We start from the raw sequence: 26,967 nt of genomic DNA, 5'->3' as shown, positions 1-26,967 counted from the left end.
ATCACTGGGATCCAATGACCTAGTTTTCATTATTTTGGTACTCGAGTTCATAATAAAAACGCGATAAAGTTCACTGTTATCGATGAATTCCTGTAATTATTTATTAACTCTAATGTATCGGGTGAGGTAAACAATTGTATTATTTCACGTAAAAGCAACCCGGTAAAAGTATTTCTTCTATTATTAAGTTCAGTAGTGAGTTGTCTAGGTTGCAATTATGTTTGCGATACGATGAAGTTAGTGTGAAGCAAGGAGGTACACGGCTGTGATAACGAGGCATATCATTAAGCGTGAGTGGAGGGTAGCAGGCAGTAGGGCATGGTAGGGCACGCAACGCATGTGGCCGGGACGGTGGCGATGGCGACGCATCTGGTGACGAGGGGGGCGCGGCGGGGGCTAAAATTAGTAGCGGAGCGCCACGTGCGCCTCGACCGAGCATCAGTCCGCGCTCAACCACCACGACGACCGGTCGCTGCGCACGCACCAGTGTTTACTACTGTAACTTAACCTACACACTCGCGCCGCTCGTAGACTGGTAGACCGCGACAGCGGCCGCAGTGACAGTGTTAGCAGAGTGCAACGGTGGCCGGCGCGACGGACGCGGTGCAAGGCATGCTGATGGCGGGCGCTCTGCCGGCCGAGCCCGAGGGGCTGCTGGCATTGGGCGCGCTGCCCGGCCAGAAGGACACCACCTGGACCAAACTCTTCGTCGGAGGCCTGCCCTACCACACCACCGACAAGAGTCTCAGGGAACACTTCGCTGTGTATGGCGACATCGAGGAAGCGGTCGTCATCACGGACAGGCAGACCAGCAAGAGCAGAGGATATGGCTTCGTAAGTTAATTTTGATTCTGTTTCCCATGCTGTTCGAGTCTCTCAGATTTCGGGCTCAACGGATGGAGATCATAAACCTACATCCCATGAAACGAAGGTGTAATATGGGACTGAATTGACACGTAAACTTAAATGCTCGTGCGCAGTCGACTCGTGTCGGCAACTCGGCACTGAAACACCGACCGTATCGCACAGTTAGCGCGTTATCGCACCTCATTGCTACCTACATTATACCTAACCCACCGGCGGCTAAGTAACTACATGTACTATGCATACATACAAGGTATATCGCGAAATTACATCAAACACGGAAGTTGGTCAACGCAGGTATAAATGTCAAACAAAGCTCTTACTGAAAATAGAGGACGTGATGCGCAATTCCCTTAAGATGCATCATCATCATCATTTCTGACGATATTCACACCATGTCATGCGTAAAATTTAATATTTGCCAGTGTGCCAACTAAAGAAATGTCACGGACACAATAAATTTCAAATATTCAGACATTTAATGTTTCTAATGGGTGTTGCAGAATAAAATAAGACGTCAATAATTTGGCGGTAATTACTGTGTGAAGAACGAATTAGTATAATTCGATGATTGCTTGTCGAACAGCGTTTTCGCCAGACAATTTTATCCAAGCAACAGATGCAGTGAATGGCATTTTTTTCAATGCAACCAGTTAAATGTAATAAAGTTTGAGGCTTTTTGTTTAGTGCAGCGTGGGGCTCGTGGGAAATGAATCACAACCCCATTTTCAATTCGTGCAAGGGTGGGTTGGAGTCAGAGGGAACGCGCAGCACCCTCGCTGTCACATCCAAATAACTGTAATAATCGCAATTCATCGTTCCAAACACTTTAAAACTACAAAATGTGTTATAAACTATCGAATAGTTTCACCTCGCTGTTGTAAACTTTATATTGTAGGCAATTATTGCTTTTTTGACCTATTGATTTGTGTTATTTATTGTTTTTATACTTTTTATGCACATCATCTGAGTTATACGATTTACTATCGTTAGCCTAATGCCAAATAGACGCCAAACATGGTAACAATTTTGTTCTTTTTTTGTTGAAGATGATTGTCTATTAAATATTTTGAATAAAAAAGTTAACAAAGACAAACAAGTTTCGTTAATATCATTGAACAAATTATTTACACTTATCATTTATGAATGTTTTGTAAATTAATGAAACAACGCGACAATAATTTTTCAGCATTTACTTTCTGCGCATATATCTTAAATGTATGCATTTTTGCTGCGACATTGAGAACTTAAGTCTGTAAAAATATGTTTATGCAATTTCATTAGGCATTCCTGTTTACTTAAAATCAGAGAAAGTACAGAAATTCGTAGTACGCAGGCTAAAATGCAACTTTTCAAATAAAGTTTTAAAGTTACATCACGAGTCCCTTCGTCGTTCTGGAGTTAACTCTGCAAGCATGTTATTGCGTCGTCCCTGTGCTCTACATAGCCGGTGGGTCGAAGCGACCGGCTTCAGGCGGGACGTGCTGGAGTACTTGTGTCAAACAAAAGAGTGTCATCTGATACCGTACGGGTCGTACGTACCGCGGCCATCTAACGACACCTACTAATGCAATACATGACATGCCACACGGTTAAAACTAAACCCTTTACTTCCAAATTTGAATAATTAATTTTAATTAAAACCTCTTTGCTACTTTCTATTTTTGAAATAAAAGAAATAGTGTTTTTAAAGTTTTGTAACCTTTTTAGAAACAAATAGATGATGTAAAAAGTTAAAAAAAAACGTTAGGTAAAGATAAAACTATTGTTTGATGAATTAATCAGTTAACTATACGTAGAGATAACGGGTTATAATATGATGACACTTATTGCAATCGTTATCGAATTCAATCGGTCCATGCAATCAATTGGCCCAAATAAATATTTTTATTGATATAAACGTACCTATTTTGGTTAGTTAGTTATTATGAAAGTGAAAGGGCGAAAACTTAACTTTAGGGCCTAAAATTACGAAAGTTTATTTTCCGTCTTAGTTTAGGCTAAGTATATTATTTAAAGTAGGTCACTTCACTCGACCATAAAAAATACATTATATCAATAAATCTAACTTCCATTTCTTCACTATGCTACTTAAGTTTATGTTACGTAACTAGATTACTTGGTTATAAAATAAAGTTTGATTAGAACGCGTTGAGAAACATTGAGATAAAGATCAAGGGTAAAAGAATATCGGCTTCTTTGATTGCTTTGCGATTCTCTTAATTAGTAAGAACGTTTGTACAACTTCCAAATGTATAGTACTAAGTCTACTTTATAGCATGGATGATAACAAATTAATTAGAACGTTTTTGTGTTTGTAAAAAAGCTTACTTCTTTAGGTCATTAGCTAAATGTTTCTGGTTTTTCTTTTACAGTGTGTTAAAAAGTAAAGCTAAACTTTCCGGGAAGAAAATATTATCTCATGGTATTCGTAAAATATCCCTTTATTTACAGAATTTTATTTTATTCCCGCATGGTAATTTCATAGAAAATTGTTAGGATGTTTGCATTTAACAAGAACTATTGTTATCTTAATCTAAAACATGGCAAACAACTCTAGATCTTATGTAAATATCTTCAATTCGCTTTGGTCCTAATATTAACTTGGGAACATTGCAGCTTCCTTCACCGTGTGATCTTAAACAATTCATTTATTTCTCATCGTTCAATAGGCTTGTTTGTTTAAATAAATGTTCACGGGTCATTGATACTAATGTTTCTTGTTTTCTTAAGGTTTTTCCGATAGTTTTGTGAACAGGATCCGATGTTGGCTAATTCAATGCCTGTTTATTTTACTAAAGGAAACTGTAAAGATCCGCTTTAGGATATTATTTTATTTCATATGGTAAGGGAGGCTTCTCAAGCGTCTGTCTTATAAATATGTTTTTATATCATGTCTGTGGATAAATTAGAACTAATAACTAATAGCTTAACGTATTTAGATACTAAATTAATGGTTTAAAGTAGAATTATTACTCTACTCGCACAATTCTGAAAAATTACAGTTTACTACTGTTTTTTACTTCTTTATTGTTCTGTATTCCGAAGAAGATAAGGGCTACGTTCAGGTCTCATGAATAAAAAAATTACGCCCGATAAACTAGCCAAATGCTTATCCAGAAAAGTAAAACCGGAGCTTAATCTTCACATTTGATCAATTCTTATAGGAAAATGCAAGTACGAATGACTTGTCACAAACGTTTCTTCTTGTAAGTGATTCATAAGTAGTCATGTTATAAAAATATTGTATCTACAATAATCTTCATATACCCACATGTTGGACATTCACCGATTGCGCTAACTTTTTTATAATAAGGTTTTAATACACGAACATTTACTTGACCTTATCATCATCTCGGATGATTGTTGCAAGTGTCTGGCTGTATAGTAATGGCCATGAACTTTGACATACCGTTTAAAAAGTAAAAACACTTCAACGACTACCTGTCAATAATGCATAATATTTACTTTAGAAAGGCTGTTTTAGAGGAAATGTATCTCTGACTAAGTATTGGTTAGCCTAGCAGGTGGATTTTTGACAGATTTTTTTTATACATAATTATGTCGTCATTTCATTTTTGGATCTGAACTACTGCTAAATTATAGTTATGTTATATTACAAACTTTTACCAGTCTTCGACCCAAACAAAAAGCAATCCTGCTACGTTTCAAAACTTCAACTAAGTTGTGATTTCATTTACTTTGTAGCTATAGCAGCTAAACTTTTTAGTTAGCGATATTATAGTACCTACTATCTGTATAGTGCTTAGTTGCCGATATATACTATACAGAACTTTAGACTTTTTTACCTTATGACGTCATTATATAATTCGTGATGCGGACCTCGCTTTTGTTTTTGTTTTTTTATAATAAGACCAATCGAATCGTTTTCAAGCCAGTTCTAATTCTAGTAGCTCGTATTTTCCTGTATAGCACCTATAAAGACGTAAAAAACTTGCTGCATAAAAAAAAGGATTTTGTGTTCCATATCTATTTTTGTAAATCATTGGTTTTTTAAATCATAAGGAAAATTGCTGCAACGTTAAAAAAATATTGCAATATGCTATTTGTATATTTTACCCGTGTTGATATAAAATATTCCACCTATTTAATACATTACAGTACTTAACAACTAGTTTGTATTGGTAATTAGTTAATTGTGGTCGATCGTGTGGTGTAGAGGTTGATATGGGCGGATCTCCGGCACGCCTCCCGTGGCTACGGGCTACGCCGTAGACCTCATTGGCGTAACCGCACTTTCAAGAAAATGTATTGTCTTTTCTTTTATTACTTTAATCTTTGTTTAATGTAAAATTATTTAATTTCTGTACGCATTGTAAGTTTTGAAGATGAACTTTGGATTTTAGAGTAGCGGAAAAATACGCTTAGAATTGTTGAAAAGTAAAGACTTTTATAATTGTTCAATTTGGAATTTTAAACAAACAAAAACTATTTATGGCAAAATTAGACTTGAATTTAAAATATATTCAATATAAATAAAATATAATTGTTTTCTTAGAGACTATTGCATTATCAGATATCGTAAATAAAGCATTTTTTTTTATTCCTTAACATTTAATGTATGAAGAATCTCACAGTCAAACTATCCGATATTCATATAACTGAATGATCGAAAGTTAAAATAAACTAGTCATGACGTAGGTTAGTTTGCATTTAATAATCAGTGCAATCTGATTAATTGCCGCGTAACGATTACTGGCGACGATACCCTGGCATTATAAGTATTATAGATAACCATCTAAAGATAGCTATTTATGTTAACATTTGTAGGTAAAATTATAATATGATTCAGTAGCTGTGAAAGTAAATGGACTTCCTATGTGATATATTTCGACAATTAGTATAGATCTATGGCAAAGACGATCTGTCTTAATTGTAATTAGTACTGATGTGTAATTAAAGTATATAATAGATGTATATGAAAGTATACAATATAAAGTAGATGTATCAGTCAGGCCGTTTTCAGCTGCTTAAACCTGCGGGTCACTCAAGTTCTAAATTCTGAATGTTGCATACAGCTGCGAATCTTGCGTACAAGGCTCTCTAGACTTTCTACTAAGATATCGGACTGCAGAAATTAATTAAATAAAAGTTCAAACTGCTTAAAGTTTTTACTAGAAAGAGTGAGAAAACATATATTTTTGAATCATTTACATTTTCAGTCGTACACACGTAGTCACGTACTAAAGGTCACTCACGGCAAATATTGTACTGCATGCTATTAACAAGTTTCATGTTAAATATGTTAATAATAAATTCATTGTATGCTATACAATTCTACTATTGTTTGCTAATGTTATAAACATAAAAATTAATGTCTATAATATTTATGTTGTACCAAAAAAATCTAAAGGGATTTAGATGAAATCTGACAGTTGCTTACTGACATAATCATGGATTACTTTTTTATCCCGGGTGTTCTATTTAATGCGGACGAATTCCCGGGTGCTAGTTAGTAATAGCTAATTGTATACTTACTATCTGTAGATTAGTAAAACAGTACAAGCTCCTTACTATTGCTACTTGGTAGAAAAAAACTGAACTGTTATCGCTAGACAGGAAACATGCTTGTTTTTTGCCACATTACAGTTTTAAGACGCACAGTACTATTTCTGTAATTTCATACGTGTTTTGTATCGTTATGTGTGGCATTTTATCATACACGAAAACTTGTTTCTAAGGCGTAAGTAGTAAATGAAAGGGCGCTTCGATTGCTTCACAGTTGCATCGAAAAATTATGAACAACTTATTTCGTGATAATAAATAAAATACTATGTTATTCTGCTGATAGGTTTACTTCTCTCTTGAGTAGGTTATTGAAATAAAACCTATTCATCCTACAATAAACCCGTATCAGCATTACTAATGAGTTCTTTAATTAGAGTGATACGACATACATTTCTAAGAGCGCGGATTTGCGGGTAAAAAGTATTTACGCTTGCAGCTATTAATAGATAAGTTCGGCAAAACAATCAAACACAGCCAATAGCGACCGGCAATCAGCTAACGGGCTGTTAGTTCAAACGTTGATAGTTTTCGTTATCGCCCGCCGCACCTAACTCCGATTAGTATGGTTTACAAACGTTATAGAACTCTGTGCACCTAACCGATTCATATAATTACACAGTTTCTTTTATCGAAGAACAATTTGCATACAATACTCACTATATTCGTAAATTCGATGAATTTTCTGTTCAATGTGCGATTGTCGGTGAATATCATTGAAAGGTGAAGGAGTTGTATTTATTGAAGTCCTGAAATTCAGCCGTGTTTTACAGTTTAAACTTCATATTATTATGCAACAGTTATGAAAGTATACTGTTACACTTAAATCGCAACCGATTGAATCCGTTTTATCTTATTCTCCCAATGCTATGGAAATTTCGCTCTGAAACCTACATAAATTTAACACAATACAAATCGTTCTATACTCACTTCTAAAAAAATACACCCGTTGGAACATTTGAATTTTCAATTGTTCCAGACTTTCAATATCTGGAGGCCATCAAGCATTTGCTTGAGCTCCGTGAACCATTACAAACAGAACTCCCGCATGTCACACTCATGTATTCAAATAGTTTGTAGTTCGAACTAAATCGAGGCATACGGAAGGTCATTTAGAATTGGTCGGTTGTAGAGTGGGACCGAAAAGGTGGCGACCCGCGGCATGCGCATGCATTACAATAGGTAATGCCGATGCGACGTCATTCCTCAACTTGTTTGATATTTAAATTGATTCAGTGTAAAGTTTCATGAAATACAAGCGAGACTGAATAATACAATTGTTCGCAGGTGATAATGGGTGATCGGGCGGCGGCGGAGAGAGCATGCAAGGACCCCAATCCAATCATCGACGGCAGGAAAGCAAACGTCAACCTTGCCATCCTCGGAGCGAAACCAAGAGGGAACCTGGCGCCAAGTTAGTGACTCGATTACCTTATCAATAGTACATGATAAGAAACAGTTGCTTAGAGGAAATAGGTCGACATAGCGCAGGCGTGTTCATTCTTACTTTTCAAAATAATATCTGGGGGCACGGAAGTGCCCCCGCAAGTCGAGCAAAAAAAAAGCGGCACGGCCGTAACATCCTTTTCTCGAAGCAATTCGGGCTATTTTTGACACCCCTATAATTTCGTAGTGAATAAAACAAGAAGCCTGGATTTTCAGCAACTAATCAGTCATTGTATAAACACGGTATATTTAAAATTTCAGTCAATTTGAACCAGTAGTTTAAGAATGACAACTTGTTAAAATTTTGAATTTTGTCACTCACTGATTCACTGACTCACTGACTCACCGATCATCAAAAGTCTAAGGTACTTCTAGCAGACTTAGAAGCTTAAAATTTAGAATACAAATAGGGTTTAGTGTCTTAATCATGGGAAAATTTCAATATTTTCTAATTTCGGTCAAGTTTTCTAAATACACTAACTGCAACAATAACTTTGTAATCCCATATAAATGTATAAGATTACAAGGTTACATTTGCAGTTAATGAATTAAATTATTATTTCTGTAGAAAATAAAATAAATAGGTGTAAATATGTATCTACTATATGAGACATAACGGGAGGGGGTATAGGGTGGGTAAGGGTGTTTAGCCCATGAAACTGAACAACATTCCCATAGGAAAATATGTTGAATTATGAAAAAAATACGGCTTTCCATACAAATTGGACTTATGTTTGCTCTATTCGCACTACAAAAAGAAGTGAGATGCCATCAAAAACATTCTGTAAAAACCTCAAGTCTCGCCGTAAAAAGTTGTGAGATCTATATAATACCAAGTCGATTAATCTATTTAGTCTCTACTTAAAGGACCTTCTGTCTTAAGTTATTACGTATGTTATTATCATGCCAATTAAAAAAAAAATACCTTTAAAACAAATAGATCGACTTGGTCATCGCAAGAAAACACAAATTCGCCATTAACATTTCAGGAGCATTAACTTCTCGTCGTGCTGTGTAGTGTGATACATACTAATAATCAAATCATGCGATGGCCAGGTCGGTCTATTTGTTTTAGAGGTATGTTTTTTAAATTGGCATGATAATAACATACGTAATAACTTAAGACAGAAGGTCCTTTAAGTAGAGACTAAATAGATTAATCGACTTGGTATTATATAGATCTCACAACTTTTTACGGCGAGACTTGAGGTTTTTACAGAATGTTTTTGATGGCATTGTTTTGTTACTTCGCACGCACAATCGTTGTACGTGAATATAAATAATGATCTGGTAGTGAAATCGGATATATTGTGAGACTCTTTTTTGACAAATATTCGCTTTACCTCTTGAGAGACGAAATTGTAACAGTACTCGCAGACAAAAACTAGAGATTAGAGGTGTGAAACAATTGACGACGACGATAATATGCAAAACTAAACAAAACAATGGTCTCTATTTTGTGACCAAGTCATTAACGTGATAAACGAATGAACAATTAAAAAAATACTGAACTTAGCCTTGCGATGACGAAATTTTAAAATTGAAATCGTCAAAACAAAGACTTTTTTAAGCAAGCTTCTTAGTGCAAAGGAGACAATAAGAAATTCTAACTTATTATCCTTTCACTTAAAGATTTCTAACAAAAATATATTTTGTTAAATAAATGGTGCAAGCTGACAGTTTTCAGTTTTCATTAACACACCTCTAATTGATGTTACATTTGATTAAGTAGCTGTTAGAAGGAAATTATTCGCACTAATCAGACTAATCTTCGGTTAATGATAAGCAGTAAATTTTGATATTTCTGTAATATAAAAATTATGCTACAGTACCTAGAAATCACATTATCAAGGGTTGTCTCCCGCGCTCCGGAATCTTATCAAAGCTCAGCTGTTTGTAAAAGGAGCATTTTTTGCTTGTATGTACACGTGATACCTTTTTTTACTTCGTTTTCCAAGTCGTTGTCAACAGACAAAAAATTGTGAGATCGCTTCGTGTGTGATACAATGAACATCGTGGGGGTCAGACGTACATGTGCTGGCACATTAACATTTATGTATGTTAATGGCAACTGACTAAAACTTTGTAAAATATATTCTAATGTGGTAGTTTTGAACCCGCGGGTCTGACAATTTTGCTCGATTTTAATGTAGAATGAAAACAGTGGCGCTGCCACAAGCCGTGATCTTGAGGTCGGATGTTCCGGTAACAGATTTAGATAATCGGAGTCCATGTGGGTACTACAGATCTTCTATATATACTCTATAGAAATGCGGACCCTGTTCATTGTATGAAGCATGGAAGTAACTTTTGAGTTTAGCAGTTTTTTATCGACGAATAATCTTTTCACTTTCCATACGACAAATTAAATAAATAAGTCCAATCACAGCCATGACCACGTCAACGGATGCTATAAAACGATACGCCTGATGCACAGATGACTAACGAATCCCAAATAATGAGAAATATATAATTAATTACCGCTACCATACAAGTGGGCAGTATTTATATCGTTCGATTATGATAGCGATCTGATAACGATTGATAACAACATTCAATGTTTATCTCTGAGTGTAGTGATGTGGATATTTAATAAAGTGTTTGAATGGCAGGAAACGTTTGTACGTGTGTACTTAGTGTAGGCACTTAGAAGAATGTTTTAATAACAATGGATGTTGAGATCGTTCGTGTGACAAAAGTACTTGGTTTATGTAATCTATAAGGATGCGAGAATAATCATAATGTCAAGGTAGATCTTTTGAAAGATATTATTATCTTTTTGGACCACATATAAGTATAAACTAATTTAAGATAATTTTGGATCCGAGCAATTACCTGTAAACTGTTTGAAAAACGATCATGCCTGAAATATGTTCGACTAAAGCCAGACTAGAACAATGAATGAGAAATTAGAAAAAACTATTTTGATCGTAAAGAAAAGATTAATGTCTAAGTACAATGCTTTAATTTGGCGGTGAAGTGAGTGTACTTAGTGAAAGTTCCAGTGACTTTAGACTTTTGGAAACACACACGTGCTATGTTCTGTAGCTATCATATTTTGTTTCAACGTCACAAAAATGCAGCGCTTTTGTACGGCGAATCCTAATCTCAAGATAAGATTAATTACATATAATGAGGTTATCATAAATCACGTCGCGCTAATAAATCAACGATGATTAAATATAAAACTTAATCTGTCTACAAACTAATGTGCAGGACAATTAATTTATTGCATTCTGTGGTGACGTGTCGAACAAGATTGTGATTAGTACTACCGACGTTACAGGATACACTACAACCACTAATTAATTTCGAACCTTATTAACAGGAGTTTAAAGGTGGGATTAGATTGGAGGTTGTATACAGCTGGTTGTATGGTGTAATATGGGGAGCGAGCCTTCCCGCCCCCGCCGGAAGTCCCTAAACGCTCGGAAACGGAAGTGCTCGGTATACGCGGCTCGCTAATTGATTGCGCCCCACGGACATGCACCGCAACCCTTGCAAGGTGACATACTGTAACCTTTATGTAATCACAGCATTTACATATTTGATGCAAGATAAAGAACGTATTATTTAAAAGACAGCTTCCTGTCACGAATTGCAATAAACCTAATATTACACATCATGAACCATTACCACCAGGGATCTTAAATTAAGACATAAAACGTCGAGAGCTGCTTGCAAAAATGTACCAAGTTGACGTCATAAGTGTCTATTATGGAAAGATCAAAGTAAACTAAAGTCTCCATTCCATTTGAGAAAAATACAGTAAGAATATCGTCCTACAGGCCTAAGTGTTGAAGATTATAGAGGACCGTTACAATGAATGGCTTGTTGATCGGCCGTTATGCACCACAGCATTGGATATGAAATATTATCTTTAACAATAGCATTATAACACTTCGAACATAAACACACTTATGACTCCGATATAATGGTGCTTAATTATTCTTGGAAACGATTGAAGTATAAAGTTCTATGTTCGCGTGAGTTTTTAAATAAGCCATGAAGATTTCAGACTGTTTTTGGGAACATACCTGGACGGGGTCATAAGTTGGTTTCCCAGAAATGATATTGTATATTTTGCTAAAGTCTTACAATCGACCTTTTGTAAACGACGCTTCTAGACCCAAGCGGTACCGACTTTAATTCTCTTAATTATTTTGATTTGAACCCAAGATTTAAGGCGCATCAATTTGTTCAAACGCCTCCAGAATTAATTTTTATGAATGATAACTATTTCATTCATGCAATTAGTGTAATTACAATTTCTGTGACGAATCTGTTCGGGCCGAGCGCAGTGCACATTGGCAGACATTCAAACGATTCAGCACATAAACCAATTTACTATAAACGTCGGCCATCATGGTCAGTAAGCGACTTACATGAATGACACGGCATAATGAAACTTCCGCACATACGCAATCAACAATGCCTTGATAACAACCCGTGCGACATATAATTTCATGCAAAAGAATCATTACAGTTGTTAAGTGATTGCAGCTGAACGTGTCCGTGGAAATATTATGTAATTTTGTCAAACGGTTCGGACGTCACGCCAATCTTGCGCGTCCAAATTATGTGCACGATGTTCTGTTGTCTTGCACTTCCTACTGATGTATTGGATACCTATAAATATGAAAGGTTTTCAGCAGTGTTTGTTTAACGGCATCAAATAAACATCAGCTGCATTAATCTTCCGATCCTATACAAGTAACCCATAAAGCTGAGATTTTGCACACCGGCTTTGTATATCACAGCTGATCTTGAATGGCTCCCGTCAATCCAGATCTAAAACGGCCGTTAGCGAAACCCGTTTATTCACGACGGGAACAGCTGATCGCCGAATCTTTGTCAGATGTCTGAGAAAAATTTAAAGAGCGTATGAATGGATCCGCATCCTCGGCACGGCTACGTTGAGTGGAGGTCGCGGCATTGTTGATGTGTCGGGTAGTGCACACATTGAAAACAGTTGCGCGGGCCCCGCGGGGAGGGGTGCCACACAATGGGTGCGGGCGCGCATGACGAGACACCTGGTTCGCTATACCGGCTACGCCATATGCCACGTTCCCTGTGATATGCGCACTGCGCAGGCGTCGCGACCACCACGCGTGGCAGCCCTACCGCTTTAGCGATTTGTTGGATTTCATTGTTTACTTCGTTTTCATTTTCATTCTCTTTGTACTACATTATGACGTAGCTTTCGAAATTGAAACGACAATTTGACAAAGTTAATCTGCTGCTTCTAAACTACATTGAGCACAAAAAGCACCTGTACACAGAAATCAGCCACATTTTTTATGGAGCATTTTTGTGACATGATTCATAACTCGATGTATTTGTGTAATAGCTTTCTTTTCTTAACATTTTGCTTTGAAAAGCCAGGTCAAGATTCCCAGATATTTAACATAATAGAAAATCTGTAATGTTTTTATTGGAATCCTAAGTTTTTAAGCTGCTTGAAGGTTGCTAAGTAGTAAGACTTCAATTCCTGCTCAAGTATTCAAATCTCGAGCAAATAATTTCATTGTTCGTATCTCCGTGAGCCTCTTCTGAAAGTAGCCAGTGCGCATGTCTGATTCAAACAGTTTCGTTTTAGCGCAGCACTGGAAACAGTGCGGGAAACGCATTAAATCTGCCGCCGCATACCCTGTTTAGTCTACATTCTGTGTCTTGTAAAATTGGTTTACACACAACGCCAGCGGCACATTGTATTTGTTTATGGAGCCCTTCATTCGTGTACCTTTATACTAAAATACATTGAAATAACATTCCCAGAGTCTGCGTGCAGTCGAAACCAGTGTAGCGAGTCATTCTCAACAATCTAGATTCAGTTACAAAGCTTTTGAAAAGAAGTGACCGTTGACTAGGCCGGTTTTAGGGAGACCGTTTCTCTCCATTATAAAATGTGTGCAGCACAGCCGTAACCGTTACAAAGGGGCTGCGATTTTCTGTGAAAGAGACGCATGCGCACAGCACACGGTGACACCAAACAAATGCTAAGTTTATAAAAAAATACGATCTGTTTTTGTGACGATAACTTGAAAACAACAGAATTTAAATGACAATGTGTTTGCATAATAATTGAATAATATATGAGATTGTAAGTTATCTGTTCACGGACGAAACTTGGCTTCAGTTTCAAAATCAAAAGTGAAATCCGTCTTGTTCGGCTAAGTCTTGTCTGGTTTAGATTAATATAGAATAATATTTTTTTATGGAAATCCATTGAACGGCTTTGATGGAGGCGTAACGGCGTGTCTGTCTTCGGCGCCCGCGCATCGCGGCTCGCGCCAATATAAATAAGCAATGCGAGCATGTTGAAGGGAATCGATATCGTTTTATACGAACTACAGTAATGATTAAACTTTATAAAAAGAAATTAAAAGCTTACTCATTTATACCTACTCGTACTTAACAAATCTATTTTAAAACTAATGTAGTGAAAGCAATATAATGGAGTATGTAATTGCTGCTTTTAAACAACACAAAGTAATTTGTTGTGTTCTTGAAACTAACGCAGCAGGCACTTTATTAAAGTTATTTTGAATTAAAATGTTACTAGGTAAGTAATATACTTAGTAGATAACATTTTAATTCAAAATAACTTCAAATAAGGATAAAATTCATCATTTTAATTGTGTGCTATGATGGGATGGGGTTGTTTAACAATCATTTTATCATCTATATTTGTTACTACGTAAAGTTAGATAGTTACTCGTTTTTTATGACATTTAATAACTTTGTTGGATAATTTTTCAGCCGTGTAAGTTGTAGGTGAGGTATCGCGATCACATGCGCACAGTTGTTTTTGTATCGACACACCACAATTACTGTTTGATTAGGTGACTTTATTTGTTACACAACACAATATAATGAGAATGAGTTTTGCTGTTACATTGTCCGCGGCGGTAGGCATGTTTACGTACATTATGTACACGCTAACTGCTGCGGTAAGGTGTAGCCCAGTTTCTAAATACATCGTGGTGGTTACCAATGGACGATTTCAGGCGTTCGAGCGGCCAGGCGTCGATTATGAAAACATTGTTAAAGTTTTATTATATGGGCGTGTTGATGAAGGCCGAACGGGCCACTTGTCCAAACATACGGGGCGACACTATGAATTATTGAGTGGAACGAGCACCGCACTAATCGATTCACACCTGTCTATGAAAACCTTCCAATAGAAAGCATTCCACCGCTGTCTAGCCTTCATACCAATAATTACATGTTACGTCTGTCGCAACCAAACGACTGCACTTTACTTGTCAGATATCAGATATTTTCAGTTTATAAACCTAGGAAATCGTAAAGGCAATGTAAAAGGTCGCTTTCTGAACATTCCAGCTATGTGTTAGATCTATATCCACGTAATATACGTTACAATTTTTCATCATGGTATGTTTTTCATTCCTATGTTTAGGTAGATTTATCGAAATATTACTAGAATTACAATCGTCATGGCCGGTCAATTTTTATTTCAATAGAATAGCGCTATCTATCAACGATATCTCGTACAGATCATTTGATAAATCTACATGCTTTTCTATTTACACCGGACTCTATTTTAAATTTCAAACTTATGAAAATTAACTGTTGACGTCAATAAACAAGATTGGATTTTAAAACAGTTCTGTTGAATTATTTATTTGTATGATAGCTTGAGGCGCTATAACGGAAAAATATTCTGAAATGTTCTTCTGTGGAGCCAACGTGGGCTTTAGTTCTGTAATGCCTTATTTGTCTCTCTCTGCCTGCAATTAGAGCAGTCTTAAATGTCATTATATCCTACTTAAGAACTGAGCATTGAGCGTGTAAGTCATCATTGATTAATGGATGGCTTGGCCCTTTGTGGTGTTCGTAATACTTCAGAAGGGGTTGTCCCTGTGTTTGGCATTGCAGTCGGATCGCGTGCGCCGGCCGCCCTTCGCTTGTGCATTACTTATGCATGTGCCCGAGCCCAAGCCCCCCGCGGTGGCCAACACACCCCAGCGACTATTTTTATTCAGACTTTGGGATTTAGGCGACGAATGCACTGATGAGTCCGCACGCGCCGCTCGCTCAAAATCGATATCGTTACGTCTGTGTGAGCACAACTTTTGTGTTTAGTTCTCCATGTAAATTTTGGGTTGGCTGATTATTTCCCTCTGCAATAGTATGAGTCACGTAATGATCCGTTGGACATTTGCCCGGCGAATATCATACTTTTGTTCTATCATCTGTATGGCTGTAGATACTCGTTGTGCAACATTGCACCTGCAATCAATGTGACAAATAAACCCTAATTACATGTGTACGTAACATGTGACAAATCAATAATAGATATTGTTAAAGTATCCATCTAAGATCATTCGTTTTCAGTAATAATGTAGGTAGCTACCTAAAGCCGTTCACGTTGTAATACGATTGGATTTAGAAACTGAACTTAAAAACTATGGTCACAAATCGATACCTCCGCGCATCGTTTATAATTGTATGAAGCGAAGCCATAATGGTCAGCCAGTGACGGTTGCGTGGACCGTGATACGATCTGCTTCACACCAATCATGTATCTTTGTTCTATCGCTGTCAGGAAACTTGTAATTACAGAAAGAAACACTGTCGCTTTGATCTGATTTCAACCAGAAATTAGCAATAAAACTCTTATAACAATCTGTTTATTTACTATTGGCTGCGATTGATAGTATTTTTTATATTCGGAAGGTGGGAAGACATCCAGGTTAACGACTGTATTTGCTTTCGTGTCCGCGTTCCGACCCTCGTCCTCTGGCAAACGTTTAATGACTGTAATTAACAGCATTACTCGATATTTACGTTTCAAATTCGATGAATTTAGTATCATAGTCATGTTATTTAGTTGACAAGTCACATTTTGCGTCAGTTAACCCATTCGCATGCACATTTAATATAGTCTAAGGATATTTGTGAATTTAGAGTGAATTAGAAGTAAACCAGATTTAACGTATGTAAAGTGTGCGCGAAGATAAATTAATTTGCGACGTCGCCACGCTAATAACCTCGAAGTTGTTGAACGCGGTCCAAGTAAATAACAGCGTCTTCCGTATCATGCGGATGTGTGGCATCTGGCCCCAAATCTTAGTTCATTTCACGCCGCTACGAAGTATATTACCAACTTATGTACACTTATTTTTCCTCCAAGGTACGTTTATAAATAGCGCAGTTGCAACTATGAGCTATGAGCGTAGGCAGTGGCACAAGACTGTGTTCACTTGTAGCATCGTGCAGTGACCCTGTTCACAGGAACACTTCAGTGTAGTAGTTCCGTTCCCTTTGTCACCATCTGAAACTCGATCCCCGGCCGCGACTTCCGCACGAAGCCCTTCGATCCTCCGATAATCCTGCTACTTCGTAGATAGGTTCTAGCGACACTTTAAGCCACTTACAATTTTATATTAACGTGACTGTACACTCTACTAATTTGTCTATTCTGATCTGATGATCCTCGAAAGATGGACGCGTGGAGCTTTCTTCGTGTCTTAATTATTATTTATGTACAACAGCTGGCGAGCAGAGGTTGGTCGAGCGAGGCTGAGTCCGTCCGGCGAACGACGTGGTTATTTATAAAACAGAGTTGCGTCTCGTTTTGTCTTCGGCGCGCTCTTTATTTTGTCTAAATATACGCAGTTTTGGGAACGTCGTCGCGGCCGACTCTGCCGCGACACCAGTTCTGGCAGCGAGCCAGAGCCTCATCTTTCCTCGCCAGCTTATCTTTTGTCGGGACCTACAAAGCATACCTACTTACTTTATATCTATACCACTGTCTGGAGAAATTAGCTTTAAGCTAAAAAGGAAAGTATTAAAAGATTAATGTGACTGACCTAAAGACACAACTGAACATCATTAAAATTTAAACAAAAAGAGTAATTTCAAATGACTTAACTAAGGCTGAGAGCGTAAAAATCGACGTTGGCTCATGCCGCGCACGTGTTTTGTCCAAAAATAAGTGTCCCGGGAACTGGTGTCGCGCCGGGGAGGGGTGTAATTAATCGCTCCCGGTGAACATGAGAGGCATGTGATAAATCGTAATGGTTTCGTATTGATGGCGGACCAAGTCGGAGACGACACCGGTCAGATCAAAGGCTGGCCAACTCACAAAACCGTGACGGCCGTGAGTTTAACTCGACCAGTTTGGCCATACGAAACTGGGCCACGACACATCTAGTTCTATTCTCGAACCGATAAACTAACACGACATATTTATTCTACAATGTATTTACGAAACCGGGTTCTTATATTAATTTGAAAGGTTTTACACCATTTTATTGGGAAATTTTGGCGGCACCAGCACATTTCGTGTTAAATCTAGAACTCGTAAACGAAATAATTACATTCCGAGATGCTTCAATTGTTTGAAATCAAACATGTTTATGTACTTTATGATATATAAGTAAAGATAGATTGCACAGAAGGTAATGGCATTGAAAATACATACATGCGTCGAGCGAGCCGAATACCTAGACATATAATAATACTCTCTTTCTGTCCCGCTCAGTCCGCTTGCGTCTAAAATCGTATTTCCGTAGAATCCTTACAAGCGACGTTAAGCACTTACTGTCGGCTTTGCAGTTCGACGACCTGAGCCTCAGAAGTCGTCCTGAAAAAAGACGCACACAGGAATTCAAAACAAAGCTTTATTTGTAACACCTACGCATACGGCTGATATGTTTTTCACGAGTGGACCCGTGACTAATTTCCACGAAACTTTACCATTGATTCATTGGAGTTTTAGCTTCAAAGCGAGTTTGCGCTGCGTCATATTTGTTCTACATTGTTGTAAGTAAATTCAACTGTTTGGCTATTGTACCGTATCTGACAATCGATTACGACTAAAATCTATCTGGGTCACATACGAGCGACAAAAGACCATCGCGCCACATTTAGGCCATGGAACAATGGACATAAAAGGAAAGAGAAAAAATTTAATGAATCAAGATAAGCTTTGTGGTGGACAGTGGTTCGACCTCGGCCGTCAAATGGCATCGCATCGATCGAACAAATGCGGTGGCACATCACGCGCACTGTATGGCACGCGATTAACCCCCTATATTGGGAACTGATCACCATAGTTTTATTAACTACTTAATGACCGCGATGAAAGATACGCGACGGGACAGCATCGTTTTATATTTGGCTTCCGCAGAACTCTACATTATGTGATCATATGAGATTAAAATTCAATTTTCCTAACTTTATTATTCGTGTGTCACAAAAGTGTTGGAAATATACGAATGGTATTGGAAGCAGCAAGGTCACCATATCTACTCTCGCAGCAGACGAACCGCGACACCATCCGGAGTGACTGCGGATGTGATCCACTGTAATCACCGGTGAAATTTCACCACACAATAGCAAATGTATTTTACAGACCGGCAGAGGTTACGCTCTTCTGCCCATTAGCCTTTAATCACAGATTATGATTTATACGTGTCATTACTGTGATTGCACATTTCCTAAATACGACATATCATTTAGTTTTAGACATAATTGCTACATCTACACGTAGCCACCTCTAACAATAGAAGCATACTATGCGGAATATAATCGTAGGTATGCTATAAGCATCGGGACTTGGCTGCTACCACCGTATCAAGGTAGAAGATACCTCAGCAGGCATTTCAGTAATCGTGCATCGCCCGGTGCCAAACTTTGTAAGCCATTTATAGCGAGTGTTTGTCGTCTTCTTGTCAAGAGGTATGTCCCTGGATGCCGGTGCCCGGGCGGGCGGCGAGCGACCGAAATAGATGGTGCCTCGCGCGACTTAACAATGCAATAAAAAGAAATTAACACTGACGCTGCCTGCGCTAAGTTGACTCTTGTGACATTTGGATGTGGTCCAATCTCAACGTGATATATTTTAGTTTGACTTTGCTCTAGCCACTTCCGTTAAGTGAGACAGAAAATAACGACTCTACCAACGATAATGATGAAAGAGTAATGTTGTAAATATATTTTTTCGAGGAATTCGGTGCCCTCTTTATGTGACACCTCATTTGATGTCGGTGCTATGGCGACATTATTATAAATAGTTGTGTCTGTTGCAGGTTTCGGTTTAGCAGCGGCGGCGGCGGCGGGCGTGCGCGCCGGCTACCCGACCGTGCTGCAGTCGCCCTACGGGTAAGTGCCCGTCGGTCGCTAACTGTGTACCATATCTGTATCATGTATCAATGTTCAGTGGTTCAACACTTCGATATTTGCCAGCACTAGCGGCGCCGCATGCCGCTCTGAATACATCTCACGAGACAAAAATCAGACTTAGACTTTACTAATAAAGTTTTCCGAAGATGGAAAGTCTTAGCTAACAAATAAACGAATTAATTACCATTCATGTAGGAAAATTCTTAGGGGCCAGGAAAATAGTCCTAATATTGAAACCATATTTCGTACTAACCTATAAGTAGGTACCTAAAATAATTGGTAATCTGTCGAGTATCTCAAACACCTAACAATTGGCGGGTTACGGGTTTCTCCCCGGGAACAGCAAAACTATTTCGGGGTTAGCATATCGCATATATCTGGAAATGAGAGTGTAGGATGAGACTATGCACGGTATGGCTGATAGTTGCTGACTTTTGTCTCGGTAGATGAGGCGAGCGGCGTCTCCGGACGGCTAGCGGCGCGGCGGCCGGCGGACCACACCTAGACTAAATTATCAAACATTTTCACATAGGTATCTATGGCAAGCGTGAGCGTGAGAGTGGATTTTTTTTCGTTTTGGGTGTGAATTAGTCGATTGGGTTTTTTAATGTTTACGTTTTACAAAGCTATACCGGAGCATGGGCGGCGCCGGCGGCGACGACGTCGGGCGCGGGCGCCGCCCACCGCCGTCACACTTTACGCATCGTTCTCGACACTCAATGTTTTCTTTACTTTTATGTTTTATGCCGTGTTCGTGTAAGATTTTGTTGATTTGAATTGAGTTTTGTTGGTGGTGGATTTCGTTTAATACACTTACTAAGTCTCCGGGCGGGCGGGGCGGCGCGGCCGAGGCGCGCGGTGTGTGCGTAGGTGTGCGCGCGCCCGGCCGCGCCGCCGCGCCGCCAGCGTCGCCGCCGCCGCCGCCCTGCTGTCTAACATGCATTGTCCCGCGACCTCTGCGCCCTAGAGCCTACTAGTGCTCCTAGTGCCCATTGATGGCCAGTACTGCCCGGTGCTGATCGAGGCATCAGTGCCGTGCAGGCCTCGTGTCCCGGTTAATTACACATTGACGTGCGCCCGATCGATGCTCAGCCGCCACGCCAACACAACTGTCCATATATTATTCACCGACACTCTTGTTTTAATGGAATATAATCAAGTGAAAGCTTCAATCGAATTAACGCTTTTGTTTTCGTTTCCGATAGAGTAGATGGTTGGAAGTCCTGACGACTGATCCACGAACTAGTCGTTCGATCAAGACGGTCATTAGTAGATATATAAATGCTAGGCAGTTTATATGATTGATTAAGATTCTAATGACATTAAACTGATGGTTACAGTTTACGCTAGTGTTGGCCTCAGGTACACTGTAGGTATGTACGTAAATGATGTAGGCGAACATTGTTACTGCTATCAGTTATATTAGAAATAGATTAATGTATTCCAACGTGTCCACTGTATACTCAGCTTAGTGATAATTCTTGCGATAACTTATTGCATGTCATTTATGTAATTATATATATATACTTTCTCTGAGAAACCTTGAAAGTGGCATCTAACATACTCCTCTATTAGCTGTCAGTCTAGTAAGTGGTTGTGTTTGTATTTTAGTAGATGTGTCAGCTCAGCTTGTGTGAGTATATGCCAGTTTTATAATGCTGTTTGTTTTCACCTACTACTATATTATATGGTATTTAAAGTATGTTAACTCTTGTACAAAAATATACTAGAAAACGAACGGACTGTAGAAAGCTCTACATTATATTAAGTAAAGTAAAACTTAACGAACGGGATCTTTTAATACACGAGTTCCTGAAGTAGAGTAGACTCATATTTTTGTTTGACGACAGTTTAGTGGTAAAAGTGCGTAGGTATTGTGCGGTATAGCAGTAGACCACAGGTGGGCGTAGAAGGCGGGCGGGGCGTCAAGGCGGGCGGGGAGCACGCATGCGTGTTGCTCTCTGAATCCCGCACCAAGCTATTGCAGATGAAATAGAACAAACAGTAATCAACCCATCTCTATCGCATGTTATAGTGATAGAAAAAGACGGATAATTGGATTGCAAAGTGGCGCGACGGTTACTAGTACCTATAGGGTGTAAGGGCTCTTCAGGAATGCTGACGCGACTGGAAGCTAACTCGAGATGCTCTCATACAACTTGACCGCCTTCACAGAATTAAGCTGAATCATCTAATTTTCTTTCACTCCGTCTTCTATTATACCTACCTACAGATATTTTTATAGACATGACAATTTTTATAGTGTCTTATAACATTTTATATAAAAGAATTTGAATTGGCAAACGTCTCAGACCATAAATTTTACAAAATAAAATTAAAAACATGCAATGAGGCCAACATGTTTTCCTCGGAAAATACATAGAGCTGCCTAATTATTTTTAAGCAATGGTTTCTAAACATGATTGTACCTAGCAACCCACGTCCAGTTATTTCGTATTTCGTAACAGAAATGGACCGCCATCTAAATCTTAATTTCCTCGACGGTTCCCGATGTAGCGATAAGTAGGCAAATACCGAGTGGTCCGGATATTTCGGTCGAGGCGGAGTGCCGTTCGTTGTATATTTTTATAACGTTTTCTTTCAAATTTCTGGCAATGACGCACGGCGGCGGTCCCACTACGGCGACATAGGCGAACGTCGCATACTTACATAATGATAACAGTTTATCGATGTCTACTAACATAACAAAACTAGATGCTCGTGCCTGTCGAGGCTGCTGGGGCTAGGTATAGAGTGTGAACGTGTTCAACAGTATTAATTGTACGATGTCTGCTCACTACGAGTCACCAGTAGTCATCGGTAGTGAGGGGGCATCGCGGGTGTCTCGTGAAGATGTTACGGGTGCAGTTACTCTAGTTGCTGGACTTTGTGACGTCGGTGGTGATGCAGGATTCTTGTAAATGATAATGTTATGAATTGGCAGGTTGTCGCCGGGATACGTGTACGGCACGCCGAGTTACGTGAACGCGATGAGCGGGGTGGGCGCGAGCGTGGGCACGGGCGCGGGCGGCCTGGTGCAGCTGCCGCAGCTGCAGCACGCCGCTGCCGTGGCCGCCGCCAACCACCTGTACGAGTACCAGGCGGCCGCGGCTCAGGGCGCCGCCGCCTATCAGCAACAGTACGCAGCCGCGGGATTTGATCCTTACGCCACTGCTGCCGGTGGGTATTTTACATTTTCATAGACTAAAAGAATTCCTTATGCAAATATTTCCCAACTATCAGTTTAATTCGAATATAATAATATGTTTATTCTTCGTTAAAAATCTATGATCGTGTTCGTTTCAGCAGCGGCAGCGGCGGCCAGCGGTGCAGGATACGTATCTCCGTACTACGCGCTCCCCGGCGGAGGAGTGCAGGCTCCCCTGCTGCCTCCGCTTCAATACCCTCCGCAACTCCAAGAGGCGCGGATGCAATAGACTTGACTACTCACTAGTTCCCGGACACATTACTGATGACACGATCCCACGCTGGTGGAATTTAGATCTGAGTTTTAACGAAACAATGACTTATCAGTAGTGTCTGTAAATAGAAAGTACCACCAGTAATGAAGCCGTGAACTACTAACACACGTTTATAGGTCTGAATGTTAAATGAAAAGATAATGACACAGCTGTTACAGCGAGTCGCCCGACTATTGTCGAGCGCTAGGTAGATAAAGATGATAGCTAACCATGTCATTAGAAAAAAAATAAAACACAGATAAAAGAGAAGCCAAATATTTAGACTAAAACGTCTATAATCTAGTTGAATCCGTAAACCAAAAAGTTAAAGAATGACCAAAGGCTATAAGCTTTTTATTTAGGAATAAGACCTTGGTACTTTTACCAGTCCATAGGTGATGAACCACTTAGATAATAATTACGTACTGATTCGTACGTATATTTATAAAAAGCACCAATAACGATAGCTATGTTGAAATATTCTTGCCTCATTCATTCAACTTCCTAACATCACATATTTTTATACTTTAAAGATTAGTTAGATATATTTTCATAGTAGATACCCTTCATATTCGAATATCTATTTATGAAATGAGAGTTACATTTTAAACAGCTGTTAAAGGACAATAAATATGAATAAAGAAAGCATGAACTGCATGTCGTAGGTTAACATTCAAAGAGAATACAAGAGTTAAGTTGAATTTGAAAATTTTAACATGTTACGTTGCCCGAAGCATTATAAGAAGTGATCCCATTCATTTATAAACCTATTTCTAGGTTACAGAGGTGTAAAATAAGACTCTATATAAATTATCATCTTTTAATCAATACTTCTGGCCTACGGTTTTGCTTTAACAAAATGCTTTTCTTCGTAATCATCAATAATAGTGGCCTCTAGCGTAAATCGCAATAACTGCCAGACAGCTATGTTAGAATAAGTTTACTGAAAAACCTTTTTCCATCATTACATTATTATACTTCCTATACATAATTTCCATTTTACGTAGCTTTTTAATTTGTTAAGATATAATTAACAGTTTATTCCTGTTACTGATCTATAGGACGCTTTAGAATTAAACGAATGCCTCGATAACACGTTATCATTGACAGTTCTCCAAGATGAAAGAATCCGCAATAACATAGTCTTGCATAGCACTAACTAATGTTTGGAACACATCTTATTATATAGGAAGGAAACCATATAAAATCCGAACTGCTTGTTAACAGCCACTTTTGCTATGACAGCTAGAGTCGTCCGAGATACACGAGACATGGTATCTTTGCTTCTATTTAAAACTACTATTATCTACTATATTAATTAATTCGCTTTGGTTGTAAGACGCCATAGTTAATTCTTAGGTTTCCTAGTTCTGTATTAACATGTCCATATTGCTCAATAAGTCCTAAAATGGACATTGTTTAGCTTAAGATTTTGGGAGAGCAATAAAGGGCTAAGTAATTAATGTAAATTTAAGTAAGAAACATATTATTGTCTCAGTGAAAATACAACAATATTTTTTGTACACTACCTATACGCCCTTATAATATAATTATTATTATAATTTGTTCTCCAAAGCGGTATAGGGTACTTAATAGTTAGGATAATTCAATTACTAGTCCATGTAATTATAATGTAATGAATTATAGACGGTCGCCGGCCATCTCATGCTAGTGGGGAACAGTAGAGTGGGCAAATATAATGAATCGCTAAGTCAGCGATGTTTACTTTGGCCATGGCAGAGGTGTAAGGCATGATGCATCACCTGAGTGGCTGTTTATACCTATCAGTTGGCAGCTGTGACAGTTGCTAGCGCGGGAATGAGATTCACCAGAGCGCGGAGGGCGCCAGGGCGGGGTGTCGGCCGGCGACATAGTACAAGTTAGTGGTATAGATCGTGTAGTTATCATCAATATATAGCATGTAAGCTTAATTTTAATTGTAATATGCTGTTATTCGTAATTTATTTTGTTGATATTTGTAAATCTACATGTTGATAACTATTTATTATGTGGAAGATAAATAAAAATTGTTAAATATTTACTGACCGAATTGAAGCTCTTATAACGCCACAATTTGCGGTGTCAAAGTAAAAAGCAAGATTCGGTCTAATATATTGAAATATATACATTCATTATACTTCTAATATAAGTAGAATAATATAATAGATTCCTACCAAACAGAACATAGTACCATGTTAGCCATACAAGTGGCCATCTTCTGTTACACAGATATCATATTGTACTTAGTTATTTATAATACAAAAATATATACACATATCATCATTGTATAAAATATTCGGTACGGCACGAAGCCCCGAACAGTCCATAATAGTGCATTTCACTTCACAGTAATTTTAAGCACAATTATATATATTATGCGTTACATAACTATATATAAATGTGAATTCATAATAAATAATTAAATACATACTTAATAACTGTTATAATTAATTTAAAATTATAATATCGTACTTAATATAGGATATTCTAAAATGGAAAATAAATTTTTAAGGTACAATTTGATGTTTTTTATTTCACAACATACACCCTACTGTTTATACTATTGATGGTACACCTCAGTCTATTTAAAAATATAAACTTAATATATGAATACTATTTGCAGTGAAAAAATCTGTGTCGCCAAACATCTGGCAGGCAGCCAACAAATATAAGTACATTGACTGACTTGGGCTCTGAAATGTTGAGAACTTTTTAATTGAAGTGTTCAGAAATGCCTCCTTTTTATACATATTAGGTACATTGTATTGTAGTACCTACCTACTTTTTTTTTAATCGTGGCTTAGTCCATACCAGGCTTAGTATAAGGAAGATATATAAATAAGCATATATGTACGTCAAAATGAATTTATTAAACAGCTTCTTGCTAGGGCGATATGTGCCAAAAAGTATGATATGTTTTTAATTATAGGACGTTACTCATGTTTAAAGTATTTCCGGCAAAGTCGTCCAACGCTTGATTTACGTATTTCAAACGTTAGTACCTATGTGACTAGCTATTTGCTCCTAGCTAAGTGAGTAGGAGCGTACCTGTGTTAATCCACGATTCTTCATTTCATATAGTTTAGAATTAGTGTAGAGGCAGTGTAAACATTTATAAGTCAATGAATTGATCACCAGAGCATTAGTTATCTATCATTATTATTTATTGCAGGTCTTTATAAGAAGCCGGGCAAGTGGTACTTTTGTCGGGGATTTAGTATTGTGGGGGGTCGTAGGTTTGAATCTCACATATGTTCCGGTTGTATTTTATCTTTAACTGACTAGCTTAAGCACATATTGCAATGAAGAGTTGAGAATTGCTGTTAACATGAACTTACAACGAATAAGTAGCCTGTGGTCGATGTGATTAATAAAATACTGAATACAAATGAGGTACTTTTCATAACTTACTGAAAATAGGATTCGAGTAGTGACTGCTTCGAAACAGATCACTGAACCGCCACTCAATTTCGGTGCAGTCCAATACCTAGCCGTGTCCCCATCACGCGCCCCG

General features: G+C 38.2%; 1 protein-coding gene across 2 annotated transcripts; it reads left to right on the top strand.

Annotated features, from left to right (window-relative positions):
* Positions 1 to 350: 350 nt before the first annotated feature.
* On the top strand, positions 351 to 25,971 carry LOC142972457 (RNA-binding protein 38-like). Of its 2 annotated transcripts, none has more exons than XM_076113613.1 (5): positions 351 to 834; positions 7,678 to 7,804; positions 19,899 to 19,971; positions 22,937 to 23,172; positions 23,302 to 25,971. In XM_076113613.1, exons 1-5 carry the CDS (start codon positions 613 to 615, stop codon positions 23,427 to 23,429), a joined length of 786 nt encoding a protein of 261 aa, XP_075969728.1. In that variant the 5' UTR covers positions 351 to 612; the 3' UTR covers positions 23,430 to 25,971. The 2 variants fall into 2 exon arrangements, with proteins under 2 accessions (XP_075969728.1, XP_075969718.1); XM_076113603.1 differs by having other exon boundaries at positions 354 to 834; positions 23,299 to 25,971.
* The last annotated feature ends 996 nt before the right edge of the window (positions 25,972 to 26,967 follow it).

This window comes from Anticarsia gemmatalis, chromosome 1 (genome assembly GCF_050436995.1).
Source record: "Anticarsia gemmatalis isolate Benzon Research Colony breed Stoneville strain chromosome 1, ilAntGemm2 primary, whole genome shotgun sequence".
NCBI lineage: Eukaryota > Metazoa > Arthropoda > Insecta > Lepidoptera > Erebidae > Anticarsia > Anticarsia gemmatalis.
The sequence above is the reverse complement of the archived record's forward strand: the minus strand, read 5'-3'. Positions and strand labels throughout refer to the sequence as shown.